Source organism: Coregonus clupeaformis, unplaced genomic scaffold, assembly GCF_020615455.1.
Source record: "Coregonus clupeaformis isolate EN_2021a unplaced genomic scaffold, ASM2061545v1 scaf2680, whole genome shotgun sequence".
Lineage (NCBI taxonomy): Eukaryota > Metazoa > Chordata > Actinopteri > Salmoniformes > Salmonidae > Coregonus > Coregonus clupeaformis.
In genome coordinates, this window is record NW_025536134.1 from 1 (window position 1) to 20,406 (window position 20,406).

The 20,406-nt window shown below is 43.6% G+C and overlaps 1 protein-coding gene, 1 non-coding gene and 1 pseudogene across 2 annotated transcripts; all 3 read left to right on the plus strand.

Annotated features, from left to right (window-relative positions):
* The first annotated feature begins 5,162 nt into the window (after positions 1-5,162).
* Positions 5,163-5,348, plus strand: LOC123489017. Its single transcript, XR_006660386.1, has one exon. It is a non-coding gene; the product is annotated as a U2 spliceosomal RNA (small nuclear RNA).
* A 518-nt stretch (positions 5,349-5,866) lies between these two features.
* On the plus strand, positions 5,867-12,702 carry LOC123489013 (myc box-dependent-interacting protein 1-like). Its single transcript, XM_045219728.1, has 6 exons — positions 5,867-7,101; positions 10,294-10,695; positions 11,096-11,134; positions 11,280-11,333; positions 11,560-11,661; positions 11,802-12,702. The coding sequence occupies exons 1-6, from the start codon at positions 7,015-7,017 to the stop codon at positions 11,901-11,903; spliced, it is 786 nt and encodes a 261-aa protein (XP_045075663.1). The 5' UTR covers positions 5,867-7,014; the 3' UTR covers positions 11,904-12,702.
* Positions 12,703-15,002: 2,300 nt separating this feature from the next.
* Positions 15,003-18,247, plus strand: LOC123489016 (annotated as a pseudogene).
* Positions 18,248-20,406: the final 2,159 nt, after the last annotated feature.

A 20,406-nucleotide genomic window follows, 5' to 3' on the forward strand; every position in this document is an offset into this window, starting at 1 on the left:
GCCTTTTGGCTAAGATCAAGATCAAGTTGCAGTACCAAGGAGATCCTGAAGGTGGAGCGATGTCGTCATCGTCCACGTCACAGTCGGCAGCCGCCGGACTGGAAGAACACGCTGCGTTTTCAATGGACTGGAAAAGAAAAGTTGATGGAAAGAGTTAATTTTGGAAAGGACGTTCTTTTTGGACCTCTACGGCTGACAGCAGACGATGTGCACTGTCTGCAACAAAACACACCGGAGAAGTTATACGATGTGTCGTTCTACACCATCACCAGGCTGGAGGAGGTGAGAGGGCTCTTCCGAGCGAACTCGACAGCACCCGCCCTCAGTAGCTTTCAAGTTGAGTCCCTGTGCAGGCACAATCTGAGGGTGCTAACGGTGCACATGTTCAACCCCTGGGTCACTGAAGAAACGCTAGTGTGCTACCTCAGCCGGTATGTGACCATCTTGCCAGGAGTGAGAGACATTAAGGACGCCCTAGGCATCTGGACAGGGAAGAGGCAGTTTCGCGTGCTGTTAAAAGAAGACGAGAGCGGCCATGATGGCTACCTCCATCCTCCCGCGTCTTTTTCTATCGGTGCAGACAGGGGTTACCTCATGTATGCTGGGCAGCCTCGTTTTTGCAGGAAGTGCAGCACGTACGGGCACCTCGCTGATGCCTGCACCCAGACAAGGTGCAGAAACTGTGGGACCCTCGGCCATGTAATGAGGGATTGCACCGTGCCTAAGCGCTGCAGTCTGTGTAGCTCAGAGGAGCACCTGTTCCGTCACTGCCCAAAGGCAGCCCCCTCCTACGCCAGAGCGGTGAGCGGGAAAAGAGCAGATGAGGGAAAAGTTATAGAGCTACGCGCTATTGAGGAGGTCGTGAAGGAGCTAGTGATGGAGAGAGAACTGCGAGAGTCTGAGGAGAGCGGGAGTGAGGCGCCATCATCACCTCCTGAGGAGAGCGGAGCGGGGGACAGGAGCTGGAGCAAGCAGATGGAGGAGGCTACGGGAGAGCCCACCGCGCCCTCTGCTCCGGAGAGCTGGACCACGGTGGGAGAGAGGAGGAAGTGCTCGGTCAAGAGGAAGCAGATGAGCCCTGTTTCCTCACTCATCCACATGGAGGCGACGGAGGAGTCCGCCCTGGGGGGGAATCGCTTCAGTTGTTTTGCAAGCGGGGAGTCTGAGGAGAAAAGCGCGGGAAACCCGGGCAGCGCAGAGGAGGCTCTGCTTTCCCTGTCAGGCGCGAGCTCTACCGACAGCAGCGGTCTCGCACCCAGCGGTGTTCCAGCACCCACACTGACTGAGGAGGAAAGGGTTTTCCCGACCCCTATCTTTGTGGACAGTCCTCCCGCCGGGGACCACCGTTTCCCAGACAGGCCTCCTAACGAGGAACTGTACTTAAAGTGAGTCTGGAAATTAATGTCATATTTAGATAGTTGTCTGCTTCCCTCCTTTCCCCATGTCGTCCCTTTTTAGCATAGCTAGCATAAACGCTAGAGGGCTTAGGAACCCCGTTAAAAGGGCGACTGTTTTTTCCCATTTGTCCTCCATTTGCTTCTCTGTGTGTTTTTTACAAGAAGTACATTTAAAAGATCAAAATGATGTGGAGAGATTTACGAGGGAATGGGTTCAGGGAGAGTCAAGGTGGAGTGTTGGCGGGGTGCATTCTACAGGGGTTGGTGTCCTATGTGGAAATAGGGATTTAAAAATAGTGGGAAGTTTTTCGGCAGTACACGGGAGGGTTTTAATAGTAGATATTGATTGGAGGGGCAAATGTCTTCGGTTAATTAATGTATATGCACCATCGACACCCAAGGAAAGGAGGGAAATGCTGAACAACCTAGACGCTATTTTTATGACAAACAGACAGGTTATTATGGGGGGAGATTTTAATGTGTCATATGACCGAGGTAATCTGGGCGGGCATCTTGTAAAAAATCTCATAGAGAAATATAATTTGGTGGATACTTATAGAGTGGCGCATGCAAATGATCCCGGTTTCACCTGGGGAAACAGCAGGGGCGCGAGGAGCCGCATAGATTATGTGTTTGTTCCGCGTGGACTCGGTGTGTCCTCTGCACGCGTCACTCCGGTTTTTTATTCGGACCACAGTTGCCTGTCTGTGACAGTAGAATTAAAAACAATTGAATTTGGAAAAGGATATTGGAAAATTAATAATGGTATTTTACATGACAAAACATTTGAGACTAGATTTAGGTATTTTTTCCAGGGCTGTGTAACCATGAAATCCTTTTATTCTACTGTCATAGACTGGTGGGAGAGCACAAAATTAAGAATCAAGATTTTTATTCAGAATTATTGCAAAACTAAAGCACGTAATAAATACAAAGATTTTTATAAGTTGCAGAACGAACTAGAAGATCTGCACATCCAAGGTAATTTGAATGGTGGTGGTTTAGATAAAGACACATTGTGTAACCTGCAGAAAAAGCAGCAGGCCTTTTTTTGAAAAGAAAGCTCGAGATTTCATGTTTAAAAGTCAACAAGATAAATGGGATAATGATGAGAAGTGCTCTGCATATTTTTTCAAACAAATTAAGTCACGGGGAAAGAGGAGGACCATTTCGGCTTTATTGAATCAAGACGGGGAGACGGTTGAGGATGGAGATGGCATGCTTGGTGTCGCTACCCAGCATTTTTCTCAGCTATTCCAAAAGCAAACAATTAATTATGAGAAGGGGACTACTTTTTTAAAATGTGTGGATGTGCAGATACCTTTAGATATTAGAGACCAATTAGAAGGGGAATTGAATTTAGATGAAATATATATGGCACTGAAGAGCATGAAAGATAACAAAGTACCAGGAGTGGATGGGCTCTCTAAAGAGTTTTACGTAGTTTATTGGGATTTAATTGGATGTCATCTTTTGGAAGTATTTAGAGTTATTTTTGGTTTGGAGCATATGGGAGGTTCAATGTGCGAGGGGGTAATCTCGCTACTTTACAAAAAGGGAGACCCCAAGACACTAGCAAATTGGAGACCTTTAACAATGTTATGTGTAGACTATAAAGTATTAAGTAAAGCCATAACTAATCGTCTGTCTTCTGCCATGGCATATGTTGTTGGTTTAGACCAAACATGTGGTGTGGTAGGGAGAAAGTTAACCTGGAACTTGCAATTGCACAGAGACGTTCAAGCATATTTAGAGGAAAGGCACCTGCCAGCTATTACTGTAAATTTGGACCAGGAAAAAGCCTTTGACATGGTAAACCATGAGTTTTTGTTTAGAGTTCTGAAAAAATGTGGTTTTGGAAATAATTTCATGAAATGGGTAAAAATTCTTTATAGTAATGTGGGAAGCAGAGTAAATATTAATGGGAATGTTGGAAATGTAATCAAGCAATCACGAGGTGTCAGACAGGGGGACCCTCTCTCTGCGCTATTGTATGTTTTATATATTGAACCTTTCGCATGTGCAATTAGGACAAATTACAACATCAAAGGCATTATATTACCTGGAGGGGATATTCTAAAAATTTCACAATACGCAGACGACACCATTTTATATTTACAAGACGACCTGAGCTTGAAAGAGGTTATCAAAGTCATTGATGAGTTCTCTGTTGCCTCCGGGTCTAGGATTAACAAGAATAAAACAGAAATAAAATATATGGGACAGTGGAAATGGAGATCTGATCAGTTATGTGGTTTGACTGTGTGCACAGGACCAATGGTAGTGCTCGGGATATCTTTCGGAAATCAAATTAAAGATGACATGGTTAATTGGAAAGAAAACTACTTTCGCTTAATAAAAGATTGGGACTGTGGAAAGTGAGGCGACTATCTTTTAGTGGCAAGGTGTTAGTGCTGAAGGCGGACATTCTGCCTTCATTACTCCACCTTGCATATGTGTTTCCCATGCCGGTGTCTCTAAGGAAAATGTTAATACGTGTACTGTTTAATTTCTTTTGGGGGGGATATGAGTACATCCGGAGAGATCGGATGTACCAGCCTATAGAGGCTGGTGGAAGGGATTTCCCTCATATTCCTCTAAAACTAGATGCGTTGTTCTACTCAAACGTTTGTTGTCTTTTGTCGTCTTCTGTACACAAATGTAATATATTAATCAAATTCTGGCTGTCCATACCGTTAAGGTTTATGGTGGAGTGGGATAATAGTAAGCCAAAAGCTGAAATTATCCCATTACATTTTAAGAAAATAGTTGAATGGGCAAGGAAAAACCCTGTCTGCAAAGTAAAAGAAAATGTAATCAACCACAGACTGCTATATGTGAAATTGATAGAAAATTGTTGTCCTAGAGACCGATTACCTATATCACCTTCCACCTGGCTACGGGCACAATTAAAAGGTTTAGACAACAGACTGAAAGATTTTAATTGGCTTGTTTTACACAGACGTCTTCCGGTCCGTTCAACATTATATGATCATAATTTGACCCTGAATAAATTTTGTCCCAGGGACAACTGTTTCGCAATTGAAACAATTCCCCATGTTTTATGGGAATGCTCTTTTGCCCAAATAGTTTGGAAGAAAATTAAAATGGATTTTAATATTTTAAAAAACATTGATTATGAAGGGGTAGCCAAATTTGAACTAAAACATGTGGAAAAGGTGCAATTATTAGAATTAGTGACTCTGGTGTCCCTTATCAAGACCAAACTTTGGGAGGCCAGATGTGGTGCGGTCAATGACACCCTCAAGTGGTCACCGACGGGATTGGTTAAATTTATAAAACAAGAAATTTGGAAAAAAATACAATTCGAAATAGATAAGTGGGGCATCACATCTGTTAAACATAGATGGAAAGGGATATACCCTTCTTTGTAAACGTTTTTTATAGCCTATATATAGGCCTATGTATAACTGTATTCTGTCATGTAAATTGAAATGTAGGCTTTGTAAATATTCGATACACTGAGGTTTATTCAGAGTTCCCTTTGGTATATGTGTATGATTTTATTTCTATAATAGTTTTTTATTCCTTTGAAAGATCAGCTTTGGGAGATTGTTAGAGGCAATTGTTTACATGCTTCTCTTGAATGTAGGCCTTTTAGCTGGTCAGGTTCCTCAGAACAGCACTTTTGTTAGGAGTTTTGCTATTTTTATACGGTTAAGGTACTGTTTTTGTAAATCCATGTTATGTACAACGTTATGCACTGAATTTGTACTTGTATTTGAATGTGAAATGAAAATAAAAATTATTTTTCCAAAAAAAAAAAAAAAAAAAAAATCTGTTCTTATCAGTTTAATATCTGATACGTCCCCTATCTGGGGACCATATATTAAATTGATTTTTGGAATAGGGAGATGGAATAGGGGCTTGCTCCGTCCACTCCACGCATCGACCTGGTATTGCAGTACCTCCAGGAACGGTGCACCCCCTGTCATTGTGAAGATAAATCATGCGGAGTTAACGCAGTTGCTTAGTTTTGATTTGTTAGGATCGTGATGTATATTGTATTTTCACATTTGAGCAAGTTCATCTCAATGTCAATGATGGCAAGAGAGTGCTGGTCAAGTCAGTCACCGTTATCTTGACTATGATAGCTGATATCAATGGTGCATTAATCTTCTAATCAAAGTTTATTCGTCACCTCCACAGTACAGTGAGGCTTACTTGCAAGCTCTCCTCAACAGTGCAATACACATTATCAAAAATATACACAAATAGCTAAGTAATAAAGTAGTTTAACAAAAAGAAGACACTTGTTATGATTATAAATATATACACTAGAAGACTATACAGTATAAACTATGAAATGTGCTAAAGTCATGTACCGGTAACGTTATCTGATGTACATTTTACATTTTAGTCATTTAGCAGACGCTCTTATCCAGAGCGACTTACAGGAGCAATTAGGGTTAAGTGCCTTGCTCAAGGGCACATCGACAGATTTTTCACCTAGTCGGCTCGGGGATAACGTTATCTGATGTGTTTGTCTGAAGTCATTATTTGATAGGCCTGCTATTTCACAAGACTCAAATATATGCCGTTGACATGTATACAAGGTTTGTAATCCGTCTTCCTGTGTTACAAAGTAACTATGGCTATTCATCCCATTGATTCTATTTCTATGATTTCACACTGCACTTTTCCAGAGTGACAAACGTTATATAGTGTACCAAGAGTTATTCCTTCATTTACGGCATGTATACAGTACATATCATATATACAATACAGTCATTGGCTTACGGCCATACCAGTCGCAATACGCCCAGTCTCGGAAGCTAAACTGGGTCGGGCCTGTTTAGTACTTGGTTGGTACACTGCCTGGGAATACCAGGTGCTGTAAATGTAGTTTTTGAAAATGTAGTTGTCTTTTTAAAACATAAAAATATTCATTAAAAATATATTATACCGTCAAAATTGCAAATACATTCATCAAAAGAACACGACTGCCTGCAAAAAGATTAACACAACTATACTTACCTCTTGAGCGCAAGCAGACAAAACAAAACATTAGTCGGTCTTTTAAAAATCCCATGTTCTTTGCAGTCACTAAATCCCGATGATCAAAACTGGATGTACAAAGGTGCAGAATTATGGGTAATTACTCTCCTTTTATCATTAGAAACACAATCCACAATAGAAATAAGGAAAGCTGAATACAATGGAGGAACACAATTGATATGAACGTATAGGCCTCAATCCACAGCAAAGCAAAGCTCTATATTGGAAGGTCACATGTTGGAGATGATGATTTAGGAGTAAGCCAAAGTTACTGAGAAGTAACCCAACTTAATTCTCTGCATCTCTGAATGTCCGCAATATTAAATTAGACAGTCCCTGTTTCCTAGATCTTTCCCTATATTGTACATGGTATGACACTGATGGGGTGATTTTAGAATTTTGTGCAGTACTATTTACAGATTGCTGAAAAGTGATTTATTCTCGGGAGAAAAGTGATTTATTCTCGGGATGGAACATTAGTAAAATACCGGGAAAATATTCCATCCCAGTCTGGTGGTTAAAAGGTGTTTAGCTGAAACCTTTTATATAATGTTTATGAAGGTCTTCCCTAGTGTAGTTCCTACTTTTGACAATTGCCATGGTAACACATCAGCATTTTCTTATCTCATCTGGTCTCTCGTCTCTTATTGCCTCACGGAAGGCGGTTTCCTGGGACTCATGGGAGGTAAGCACTTCCTATATTTACTTCCTGTGTTTTTCCTCCAGCCCTCCTGATTGCGCTCCATTTCATCTGTTTGGGAAAAGTATTTTATTTTCTTGATAATATGCTTTGGATTACCATAAATATCCAGTTTTTGATCTGATTGACACGATGAGGTGAAAGTGTGTTCAAAAGTTTGCCACACTCCGATTTCCATGGTATATGGAGCTGGTATGGGGTATACTTTTGATCATGTTTGTCTTCTGTGCCTTGTAAACCAATGGGCATAAAAGTTGTATGTCACCGAAATAAAATGATCAAATTATATTTTGCTGCAAATGGCATCAACTAGAACTGATCGTCCTCCCTGTTAGGAGTCCACTGCATCACAAGTATGGAACTATTGTGCATGAGTCAGTGGGCAGAGTACAGGTTAGAGTCAAATTAAAAAAGGCCTTACGGGTGGTAGGTTGGAGGTGGATGGAGGGCGTTACGCAAGGGCTGCGACCTGCAGGTGGCCAGTTGCAACTTTTGTTTTGCAACCTTACCCAACATTCTTAAATAATCACATAATAAACTGACTGAACAAAAAGCTTTAAATAATGTGACAAAACAATTGTGGTGCTTTCCTCCCTAGTGGAGTAGTAGACATAGGCACTGGGATATAAAGCCAGAAGGTCACAGGTTCTAATCTGGCCAATACCCTTTCCTCAAAAAAGACAGCCATTTTGGCAACTTCTTATAACAACCATAACGTTGTGTTTTACAGGATTGTTCCACGTTTGTTTTTAAAATCGCCAACATTAGTAGAAACACTACCACCATATTACAATGTAATTGTATGAGAGTGGAGCGGGAATGTTCCTTCATATGTTTTTATAGGTGTTCTGAATAACAGCGTCAAAATTAGCAGAACCCTCAGGGTTCTATTTAATCTGGATCGCTGAAGCGTTACAGATTGCCGCTATAGAAATGTAAAATGTCATTTCCTACTGAGCCGACATCTGCAGCGTTTACCGTGAATGCAGTCTCTGTTTACGCTGGAACGTTGCCTTTAAATTTCAAATCATGCTGTAACGTTGAATTTCCACGATACGGATTGAATAGAGGCCTCAGCACCACTTCTATTGCTTCCACACTATTGCTGCAGTACGTTCTGAGAATGTTACTGGGATATTGTGTCATTCCATTCCATGGTTACCATATAAGAACATTAGGAGAATGCTTTGTGGGAGATCTACAGATGTTGTGCGCAACCTTGGAAATCATTTATGGGTGGATTGGCCAAGAAAAACACTGGAGAACAGAATGCCTTTGACCATTTATTATACTGAAGGTTGGTTGGATGGTACAATAATGTACAATGCATGGTTTTGATCTGAAACCACACAAAGGAATACACGGTAAATAACGAAATCAAAGGGATTGTATATCAAAACGAATCAAATCAAAACAATTAGCACCAACATGTCAAACTGTAAAGCTCATGTCAAATAAATATATAACAAAGCTATGTCCTGAAATTAGAAAACACTGTTTAATTCAAAGGAAAAGGGGGGTAAAACATACTCATGAAGTCATCCAGAATAACACTTTGTATGATTTAATATAAAAACAAATATGGATAGGAGTGGGAATAAAGGTGCTTGTGCATTGATCACACCAAAGACAGCATTAATGATAAGTAATATAGCCTATTTCACACCATAGCTTGCTGAATTTGCAAGATAACATCTTAAATTTTTTCGAGGCAAGCCGAAGTTCAAAGGCGAAGTCTACACCCCTTCGTCGGTCATTGGTCAAGAGTAGGGATTCTTCAATTTAGAAAACATCATTCATGAGATGGAAGGTCATGAGAGGGTCGGAAAGTTCATGGCTTGAGTGATCAAAGGGGGAGAGCAAGCAAAGCTGGTCTCTGGAGAAAGTACCAGACGGGCAGCACGGTGTCAAGGTGTCTCGCCGTTTGTGTGGCTTCTCTAGTTCATGGACTTCACTACTACCACCAAGATGACACACCCACTTGGGTGAAGCTATGGCAGTCACGTGGCGCCAGAAAGCACACCACATTTCAATGATAATTCAAGAGTAGCCTCGTAACTTTGTCCTCCTTACGATCCTCATCACTGCACACCTCAGCCGTCTTGCTTTCGCGCTTCTCTCAATCCTCAACATCCGGACACACGGCTGGCATTCAAATCAAAACAATTACCAGCTAGCCAGCTGACATTAGCTAGCTTGCCAAGCAAACAAATTACTTGCCAGCTTCAGTCTTGAAACTCTGTGGTGGATTCTAATGATATTAATTAGCTATATTAATTGTTAAAACAAAAAGTTTGCAGGGAAAAATGCCATAAATGTATTAATTATACAAATATTTACAACATGTACAGTAGCCCTCTGCCTAGGCGACCTCACTGCACCATGGAAACCACGGAATGTGAAGCTAACTGAAGCTGGCTAGCTTTAGAAAACCCTGAGTAGGTCTAGCTTGGGATATAAAGATTAGATGAAAATAGCTATTTCTCTACAAAGGAAAGTCTCTGAAAAGAGTCTCGAACACCAAACTTGTCTTAGACTGCCTCTGCCCAGGTTGATACACTGATTGGGATCAGGTGTGACTGCAGTGAGGGTGAAAGTCCCGCCTTTGGGGTCAAGGGAAGTTAGGTCTGATTGGCTACTTAGGTGGATCAATCTAGGAGGAGTGACCTGGGGGCGCGTTCACAAGGACGCAACGTTTTGGGACGTTAAGATAGAAATATGCTATGTAGAACAAACATGCCTCTCCGACATGTAGAATAAAGGAATCACGTCTGCTCCATTCGTTGCATTTCTATCTACAACGTTCAAATACAGAACGTGGCCCTGGGCATTTGGGATAATTGTTTAGAATTTGTACTTTTACTCAATGTTCTAGGATATTTCCTTTCAAGCATTTTCTTTGAAACATTTTAGTAGCAATAGGAATGTTCTTAGTTTGCTGGGTACCATAATGGCGAGCTGGTCTCAGTCAGTCAGCACTCACGATCTCGCTCTCTCTCTCTCATATCCTCTTCTCTTGGTCTGTTATCCCTTATCCTACAATTCCTACTTTTGACCCTCGACTCCTTTTATGTCCTGTGGCTTTAATGTCATTGAACCGTCGGTCCCATTCCAAATCCTGTGTTGCCCCACCCATGTGCACCGTCGCCATACTGCCTCGCCCCCTTCCCTCCTCAGCCTGAACCCCAGCAGCCCCCTGCAGCGGAGGAGCCCCGGCAGAACGACGACAAGGAGCCCCAGGAGGCCAAGGCCGGCGGGGAGGAAGACGAGCCTGCAGCCAACCAGGGTGGCTGGGGCGACGATGGGACTGCGCCCGCCCCGAGCTGGGATACTGAATGGACACCGCAGGCTTCTCAGGCAGGCTGGGACCAGGATGTGACCCAGACTGGGCAGTCTGAGGGTGGCTGGGGCGATAACGGGGCCCAGGTAGGGGAAGAGGCTGCAGATGCTGCCACTGATGGACAGGCAGGCTGGGGTGATGCGGGTGCCCAGGCTGGGTGGGCAGAGGAGCAGGCTGCAGACGGGCAGGCGGGCTGGGCTGACTCTGGGCAGACTGGCTGGGCTGACTCAGAGCAGAGCGTGAGTGGGCTGGGAACTAGGAAGTACCGTAGGGGAGTGCTGTAGATGTGCTATAGGTAGCACTGGTAGATGGACAGGAGGTTCAGTACAGTAGTGATGGGAGACCAAGGCTTCAGAAACACGATGGACAGCGGTGTGTTGATCGTTGACTGGGACAAACAAACACCCTGTGAGCACCTTCGACACCGAGGAGTACCCCATCTCACAGGACGTTGATCAAGTTTCAGTCTCCCATCTTTAGGATCCGTAGATAGATGGTATGGCTGTTGTGGATGTCTGGTAGCACATGGCGACAGATTGCACCCATGGAGAGAGTCTGTGTGTCTATCTGTGTATTCTTGTGAAGTCTTCATACCTGTATGTGTATGCTGATCTCACCTCCCCTTTCTCTCCCTTCCAGACTGACACCGCAGTGGCGGCCGCTGCAGGGGCTGCACCCGTAAGTACTGCAGTAAATGGGCAACGAATATGCAGTACAAACATTGGGTCCCTGGCATATCACGCCCTCTTACAGTGTGATGTAGACTTGATTGACCACTTAATACATCAGATTAAGCCTTTCCTCTGCTTATTTCTGAATCCAGACTGCGGTGACCAATGGGTCTTCTGAGGAGTTACCGGCTGGAGTCATCTACAAGGTGAGCCCTTTGCTTGTCTTGTTTCTAGAGGACCATTGAGACAGGTACTGAAAAGGGGTTGTTTGCACACCTAGTTCCAGGTCCATTGAGGAAGAAGAAACTCCAGCACACTAGTATTTTTTTTGTTGAATATTCCGCCAACAATGGATCTTGGTTGTTGCGGTCAGTAGATCTTAAAATCAGGTAGCGATATCGCTGTGTGTGATGTCTATTGTTTTTTCCCCAGGTCAAAGCCATGCATGACTACGCTGCCACCGATGGAGACGAGCTGGAGATGAAAGCAGGAGATGTTGTGCTGGTCCTGGCCTGGGAGAATCCTGATGAGCAGGTCAGTAGCCAGACGCATGCTACCCCATTGAGAACTATAATACGTTTTTTACACACAGAACTCTCATGATTACAGGGTTACATCCTCTGAAAACCATGCTGTTTGTGTGTGTGTGTGTGTGTGTGTGTGTGTGTGCGCAGGATGATGGCTGGCTCATGGGCGTGAAGGAATCTCATTGGCTGGAGAACAAAGACCTCTTGGCAAAAGGCGTCTTCCCTGAGAACTTTACCCAGAAGTTGTGAGGCGGACGTCCAATCCTCTTTCTCCTCTTCCGTCCATTGGACCACAGGCCTCACAAGACTGGTCTGAAGGTCCCCCGGTACCAGTTGGAAATCTGCCAGGATAGAAACAATATGAAACCCACATCTCAATCCTTGACCCATGTATCAAATGTGCAGATCAGCACGATTTGTTGTTTTTGATTTGTTACATTTGACTACGTAATGTATGTGTTTTTGCTATGCTAATGTGGTCAGTCATGTATTTATGCTATGCTAATGTGGCTAGTAGAAACAAAAAGTATGCTAGTTTCGATGAAAAGGTAATGGACTCTTAGGTGCATTGTATGAATGTCAGACTGCTTGAACAAGTTTTAAGAGTTGCATGATAATTTTACTGTACGGTCATTGACTTTGTAACAACATCTCACACCCCTAGACAGAGACTGGGACTGCTCTGGTATCAGCTCTCAGTCCTTCAGTTCTGGCTGTGATGAGACTAAACATTTACTGGTACTGGACCAGAACCTTGGGGCACACCACACCAGATGAATCAATGTGACCTGGGTCATGTTTGGTAGGGTACTCTACAGCAAAACAAAAATCAGTGTTGTTATTGGACAGTTCAGGTAGTATACCTCCACATTCACCCTACTGGCTCTGTTGTCGTTAACTCTTAAGTCTATGCTTTGTCTGTATCAAACTTTAAGTCACTATTATTCTATTTTGCCCAATGAAATGCAAAAAGACTGGGTAGCTGTTCTGAAACCATGTGACCTTATATCTGTGACCCGTTTAATGTCCCATTGGCCCCTGAGAAGGGGGCTCCTAGGCTGTTGCTCTGCTAAGATGAATGTTTTCTCTCCCTGGCTTTAATTATTTTATTGTCCCTCTCTCCACCTTTATGTATTGTACCGTCCCTCTCTCCACCTTTATGTATTGTACCGTCCCCCTCTCCACCTTTATGTATTGTACCGTCCCGCTCTCCACCTTTATGTATTGTACCGTCCCCCTCTCCACCTTTATGTATTGTACCGTCCCCCTCTCCACCTTTATGTATTGTACCGTCCCCCTCTCCACCTTTATGTATTGTACCGTCCCCCCTCTCCACCTTTATGTATTGTACCGTCCCCCCTCTCCACCTTTATGTATTGTACCGTCCCCCCCTCTCCACCTTTATGTATTGTACCGTCCCCCTCTCCACCTTTATGTATTGTACCGTCCCCCTCTCCACCTTTATGTATTGTACCGTCCCTCTCTCCTAAGCAGTAGTTGAGGGGAAACAAAGGAAACCCAGCCTTTGCTCTCTCCCTTAGACAGAAATCCCTCAGAGATTGGGTCAGAGGTCAGGACACACATCAGAAACAGGCTCCCTAGATCTGTATATGTTTCTATCAGTCTCTACTGTGAAAGAGATTCCTGGGACATGTCATTGGGAATGGTGTGCAGAAGCCCTGCAGGGTTGCAACCATATACATGGAATCCATAGAAAGGGCTTTGAAGTTGAAACCTCTAGCCCTGGCAATTTGACTGGTAAACTCATATGTGCAATGGCTGCCAGTCCACCCATTATGCCATCATTGACTTGAATGAGGAAGCCTGTCATATGGATTGTATTTCTATGGTTGCGAGCAGCCTTTGGTGAAACACTGGATAACTAAAGCATGAGCATAGTATGCTCTCAACTCTGTGGTATTGGTTTCATTAGAACTCAGGTTATGGCCCTGAGAGGAGTGAAGCCTGTAGATGACGGCTCAAATCATAAAATCTAACTATCTGTACTAGAATGTGTTGATAACGGCTAGAGGCAAGGGGTAATTAACAAACCGCATGTTCAGAAGAGTTTTAGAACTGTGGTCAATGTTCTGATCAAAATTATGGCAACTATTTATGGGTGTCATACAATTTTAATGTAACAATCCATACAAGTATCCAAAGAGCCCTGAAACAAATCATCTCAATGTCCACGATGTGTCCTGCTGAAAATCAAAGTTAAACTCAGTCAAATGAAGCCTATGGATGTACTGTGTTCAACTCCTAGATGTAGCTGAAAACCAACACCTGTGTGAACACACTGCGACTGTATGTTAATGTCTCTCAGTGGAAAGTGATCAAGCTCTGTCACCGACAAGTCTTCTCTACAACATTAAACATGGATTCAACACCAGACACTGTGGCCTTCATTGTTTCTCCTGCTTTCACATGGGGGTTTGAACACACCTGAATGCAGGCCTGTTTGGTGATAGCTCAAACAACCTGTTCACACTACTGATCACACATCAGAAGACCAATCAGACAGCCGCCCCTCACTCGGGGACTACACCCACATAGGTCTGTGCTCCCTTATTATAACACCAGGTGGCAGTGTGACTTGCCAGGCCTTTACGGCAAAGCATTGTAATGGCGGCCAATAGCAGGACTTGCTTAGTCACATTCCTCTCATGACATCATTGATGCTTCTGTGGTGAATATACAGTATATTCTGTTAGCAGGTGCATGCAATGGAGTTGCTTCCAGGACTCAGACTGGCTCCCCTTTCAAAGCCATGCCTCAAACAATCACTGGATTCAGTGACATAAGCTATGTTTTTTTTAAACTCCCAAATAAGTATAGGAGCATCCCCATGCATTCATTAATTTATAATAAGAAATGGATAAACAAGTCAAATGTTTTAAAACTTGATCACTTTGTAAATAAACTAATTATCAATTCTTCCTTTTGTCAATGAAGGAGTTTGAGTTAAAAGGTCACCTTGGTGTAGCCGTTTACCTATGGTGCTGTTGTTACCATAGGATACAGTCAACAAAGCATGAAACACAACAGAACCCTGCCAGGCCACAGGGAGGGAGGGAGGGAGGGAGGGAGGGGAAGGCAGCTCCTTTGAATAACAAATGCCTCAAAACAGCAGGGGCTATGGGGGAGGGGATCAACCTTCTTAAAGTGACTAATTCCTAAATTCCTTCTTTAACGGACTGCCGCTAACGTAGCATGTGTATTTCTCAAACATTTGGTTGTTCTTTAATGTTTAGGGATGAAACTACAGTCCCCTTAGGAACCTTTTGTCCTACGTAAGGTGGGGCTGGTCGGTCGGTCGGTCAGTTACACGTTATCATCCTGGGTAGATGGGGAGGAGTTACTGATGTGCGGCAGGGTTTGTATGCAGTGTGTCCTCTCGAGCTGAATGATTGGCTTTCCTCTTCCCAGCCCAGAACGCAGATCGACCAAACACATTTAACCCCTTTGTTACCAACAACAAAGCTGGTTACCAAGGTGTTCGCTAGTCCTATAAATACAGACGAACCGCCACCAAGACACACAAGCGAGATTTCTGACGCAGATCCTTAACGTCGGCCTGAAGAAACTGCAATAATGGTAAGTCTGAATGTTATGCCTCCTGCTCCCTTCATGCAGAGATCCTGTCTTTTGTTTCTCCATTAGGCCTCACGTCTTAAACCAGATCTGCTTCTTCTTTCATTGCCTTGATAGATCAAATATATGGATAGAAATAGAATTGCATTGGCAATCTTGACACTGATAATGTTACTGAGCAAATTCAGAGGTATTTAGCTGTAACATTAGAAATAATGTTATTTAATTGTTTGACCTAAATCCTCCCCCCCCAAAAAAACGTAACCTGAAGTTGTGAATATTTTATTATGGCTAATGGTTTCAATTCTGTCCTTTCTCTGCAGCGTGAATGCATCTCTGTCCACGTCGGCCAGGCAGGTGTCCAGATGGGCAATGCATGCTGGGAACTGTACTGCCTGGAACATGGGATCCAGCCTGATGGACAGATGCCCAGTGATAAGACTATTGGTGGGGGGAGATGACTCCTTCAACACCTTCTTCAGTGAGACTGGGGCTGGCAAACATGTTCCTCGTGCAGTCTTTGTGGACCTGGAGCCAACCGTCATCGGTAATGAATCTATCCTCAATCACAAAATGGAAAACATGCCTAGTCATTTTTTTTTGTCCAGTATCTGTAGTTTGATTCTAACTTGCTTCTATCCTGTCATTCCACAGATGAAGTACGCACAGGTACCTACCGCCAGCTGTTCCACCCTGAGCAGCTGATCACAGGCAAGGAGGATGCTGCCAACAACTATGCCCGTGGTCACTACACCATTGGCAAGGAGATCATCGACCTTGTACTTGACAGGACGCGCAAACTGGTAAGACCCAACCTAGTCATCTTTCTAGGTGGATGTACCTTCCATCTTCGATACAAATATACACGGTTTGTGACACATTCCTTCCTGTTTCTTTCAGGTAAGACAGAACTGGTAAGACTCATACCATTTTAAAGCAAGGGCTTGTGTTGACACCAAATGTAGAAATGCTAATAAATACTAGTGGTGTGGACCAATATCAATACTTCTATATGATATAGATATGAGCAAGGCATATGGTGATATGGGTTTATCCATGCTGTAAACCTAGATTATTATGGAAAAAAGCACACGACTGTTGCTGCAGACAAAACCCTCTCACAGGCTCCATTTAGCATACTTAGACGCACTCCAGCTATTTTAGAACTTTCTGTGTTGTAAAACAACATCCCACGTATAAATACGGCAATGTACACACACTTAAGGGAAAAACGTTTTTTAGAGCAACAATATTTTTTTTTTTAAACAAGTGCAAACTTCATGGAGCAGGTCATTCAAGGACTTGGTCTGATGGTGCCCTCTGATGTCCTCCCCCCTTGCTAGCGGGAACAATAGAGAACAAATGAGGAAAGGCCCACCCCTCCAGCATAGAAATAGCGCACATAAAAACAGATCTACCGCTTCTTAGACTTGCTGTCAATGCAAATGACAGATCTATAACTCATATTTCTATGTGAATTTGGTCTGGTCGCCCAAAAAGTGACATATTGCAGCTTTAAGTCAATCACGTAATAAGTGGAGAGGAGACTTCAACGGGCTGCTGATGGGCCCTCAACGGGCTGCCCATTGTATTCAAAACAGGTTGTGTAGGTTGGTTAGGCCTCCTGGACATTCACACCTGGCCCAATAGGCAACCAGAAAGCAGTTGTCTGAACTTCACAGAACCGTGGAAATGAATTCCACACAGTTGCAATGTTATTCATTCAAACTAATATGATATTGGTTCAAAAAAGTGCAACTGATGTCGATATTGATTTCCCATGTCAACGCCCATCACTAATAAATACATTTCATAATTTTCTTCCTTTGTTTCTTCCAGGCTGACCAGTGCACTGGTCTCCAGGGCTTCCTGATCTTCCACAGCTTTGGAGGCGGCACCGGCTCTGGATTCACCTCCCTGTTGATGGAACGTCTCTCTGTCGATTATGGGAAGAAGTCCAAGCTTGAGTTTGCCATCTATCCAGCTCCCCAAGTTTCTACTGCTGTGGTGGAGCCTTACAACTCCATCCTGACCACCCACACCACCCTGGAGCACTCCGACTGTGCCTTCATGGTGGACAATGAGGCCATCTATGACATCTGCCGCAGGAACCTAGACATTGAGCGCCCCACCTACACCAACCTCAACAGGCTGATTGGTCAGATCGTCTCCTCCATCACCGCCTCCCTGCGTTTCGATGGAGCCCTCAATGTGGATCTGACAGAGTTCCAGACCAACTTGGTGCCCTACCCCCGTATCCACTTCCCTCTGGCCACCTACGCTCCAGTCATCTCTGCTGAGAAGGCCTATCACGAGATGCTATCAGTGGCTGAGATCACCAACGCCTGCTTTGAGCCAGCCAATCAGATGGTGAAATGTGACCCACGTCACGGCAAGTACATGGCCTGCTGTTTGCTGTATCGTGGTGACGTTGTGCCCAAAGATGTCAACTCTGCCATCGCCACAATCAAAACCAAGCGCACCATCCAGTTTGTGGACTGGTGTCCCACTGGCTTCAAGGTTGGTATCAACTACCAGCCACCCACAGTGGTCCCTGGAGGAGATCTGGCCAAGGTCCAGAGAGCTGTGTGCATGCTGAGCAACACCACTGCCATCGCTGAGGCCTGGGCCAGGCTTGACCACAAGTTTGACCTGATGTACGCCAAGAGGGCCTTTGTGCACTGGTATGTGGGAGAGGGCATGGAAGAGGGAGAGTTCTCAGAGGCCAGAGAAGACATGGCAGCCCTGGAGAAGGATTATGAAGAGGTGGGCACTGACAGTGTAGGAGACGAGGGGGAGGAGGAGGGAGAAGAATATTAAAAAGTAGTCAACTGGTAAAGACCAACATCTGTGAAGAACAACAGGGAATGAAGAGGAGGATGCAGGGGGAGGAAGAGTAGAATGTTAAGATCTATAGTCTCAGCTTTACAACATGAATGTTGAAACCACACAGGTCTATGATTTTTTAGCCAGACACAGTTTGGATCAAATCGAGAATAGTAAAATGTTAACCATCTATTTCTTTGGGCATGAATACTTTCTGTGAAAAAATAAAGCATTCATTGTCAATGCCCAAAATATTTCTCTGTGTCATGCTTGCTCAAAACCAATTATTCTGTAATGTCCATGTATAAGCCCTCTCCCTAGTCTCATTCCACAGCTGTTGCTATGGCAAGAGGTTCTGCCTTGAGGCAAGTCAGTCATACTCTATCACACGATCAGCAATTTGAGGAGATAGTGCACCATCAACCGCCACACACTGGTGTTAACTAAATGGTGTCCTCTGTCTTTCCTGAACTTCTGCTAAACTTCCTGATCCTGTCCTGCTCCAGCTGTGGGAGAGTGTTTGGTTAAGGCTGTTTGGTACTGTGTAAACACCACTTTTGGTGATAGGTAGTCAGCTCACACTGAAGCCATCTAACTCCCAGGTCTCTTTTCTCATGAAACAAACCACCAAGCTCAGCTGACACTCAGCTGTAAAACACTGACACCGGAGAAAAACTATTGGTAACCAAACGAGAACTACAGTATCTGAAAATCCTTAAGATACTCATTGATGAAAAAGTCAGCAGTGGCTACCTGTGGTTATACATTGACCAACTACTTACTTACATCCAGTGTATTTAACAGCTACCAAAACCTCAGTGGTAGAACCAGAATCCTTTTCACCACACTAAAAAGGAAAACAAATACTGCTGCAGTAATTAATGCCTTGGAGCTGTGAATTTGACGCCATGAATTGTAAAATTACAAAATATTGAGGGCAAGAATAAACAATACAGTTGATATATAATATGCTCTTTTAATAGACAAGCATTTCTATACATATAACATATGGTTAGCCCATCCTTTGAAAGTAAAGACTGCTTCCCTTGCAAACAATGAAGAAGACTGACCACACACACACACACACACACACACACACACACACACACACACACACACACACACACACACACACACACACACACACACACACACACACTAAGAACAAAAGCACTAGGTTTCAAAGAGAACAACTTGTGTGAAGCCTGCTGTTGACGTTCTGTTCCAGACAATATGACTATAGACAGAGCTCTCAAATGACACCTGTTTTACGGAAGACAGACGCTGAGGTTTTCCCTAGGCTCCGCTCACCTGTGGTCATTTGCATTGTAAATGAATCTCTACTACTATGCTGACAATAATTATCTCCTGTAACAATAGCCTATTCAGATCACCCTGGAGAGATGGGGCGGTATCCATTTTATTTCATCAGGGCAATGGGACAACATGACCTTTACAAAATGGATCCTCTTTAGTTGGAAAGAGTTTGAGCAGTAAATGTGTAGTGTCCTCTAAGATAAATGAAACAGGAACAAGAAATATCTTGAGAAACAGGCTTTGTTCAGGGTGCAAAATACATTTAATAAATTTGGAAAACGTTTTTTCCCCTTCATATAACTGAACAGGCTACATTTTACTTGTGAAATTGAACTAATATATGAGGGGGGTAAGGCTTATAAATGTTATAAATATGGGTCGTATTTCACAAGTATTGGACGGGTCTTGGATATTGTTTACCAATCTAACAGCCGGCATCATTCCTAGACTCAGGCTAGCAATTAATATTATTTTTGTCTTTGTCCCTGTTTCATTTAAGAATCCAAGATGGTATCAGCTTATCAGAGTTCTCCAGTTACTACAACATGCACTGTTGCCTAGCAATCCGGCACGGTTAAAAAGCTGCTCCATGAGCAACACAACATAAAAGACTCCCGAGTAGGCAACTGCTTCAAGTCCCTTTCCTGTCCCACTGGCTTCAAGGTTGGTATAAAATACCAGCCACCCACAGTGGTCCCTGGAGGAGATCTGGCCAAGGTCCAGAGAGCTGTGTGCATGCTGAGCAACGCCACCGCCATCACTGAGGCCTGGGCCAGGCTTGACCTGATGTATACCAAGAGGGCCTTTGTGCACTGACAGTATTGGGGATGAGGAAGAGGAATATTAAAGAGTTGAGACATGGACTGTATATGTGTGCCATTCAGAGGGTGAATGGACAAGACAAAATATTGAAGTGCCTTTGAACAGGGTTTGGTAGTAGGTGCCTGGTGAACCAGATTGAGTATGTCAAGAATTGCAACGGTGCTGTGTTTTTCACGCTCAACAGTTTCCCTGT

Bases quoted from the DNA above. Each gene is read 5' to 3' on its own strand.
- LOC123489013 (XM_045219728.1), top strand. From the start codon at position 7,015: ATGGTAACACATCAGCATTTTCTTATCTCATCTGGTCTCTCGTCTCTT. The intron at 7,102-10,293 runs GTAAGCACTTCC...TTCCCTCCTCAG, and splicing joins TTTCCTGGGACTCATGGGAG to CCTGAACCCCAGCAGCCCCC. The intron at 11,334-11,559 runs GTGAGCCCTTTG...TTTTTTCCCCAG, and splicing joins CGGCTGGAGTCATCTACAAG to GTCAAAGCCATGCATGACTA.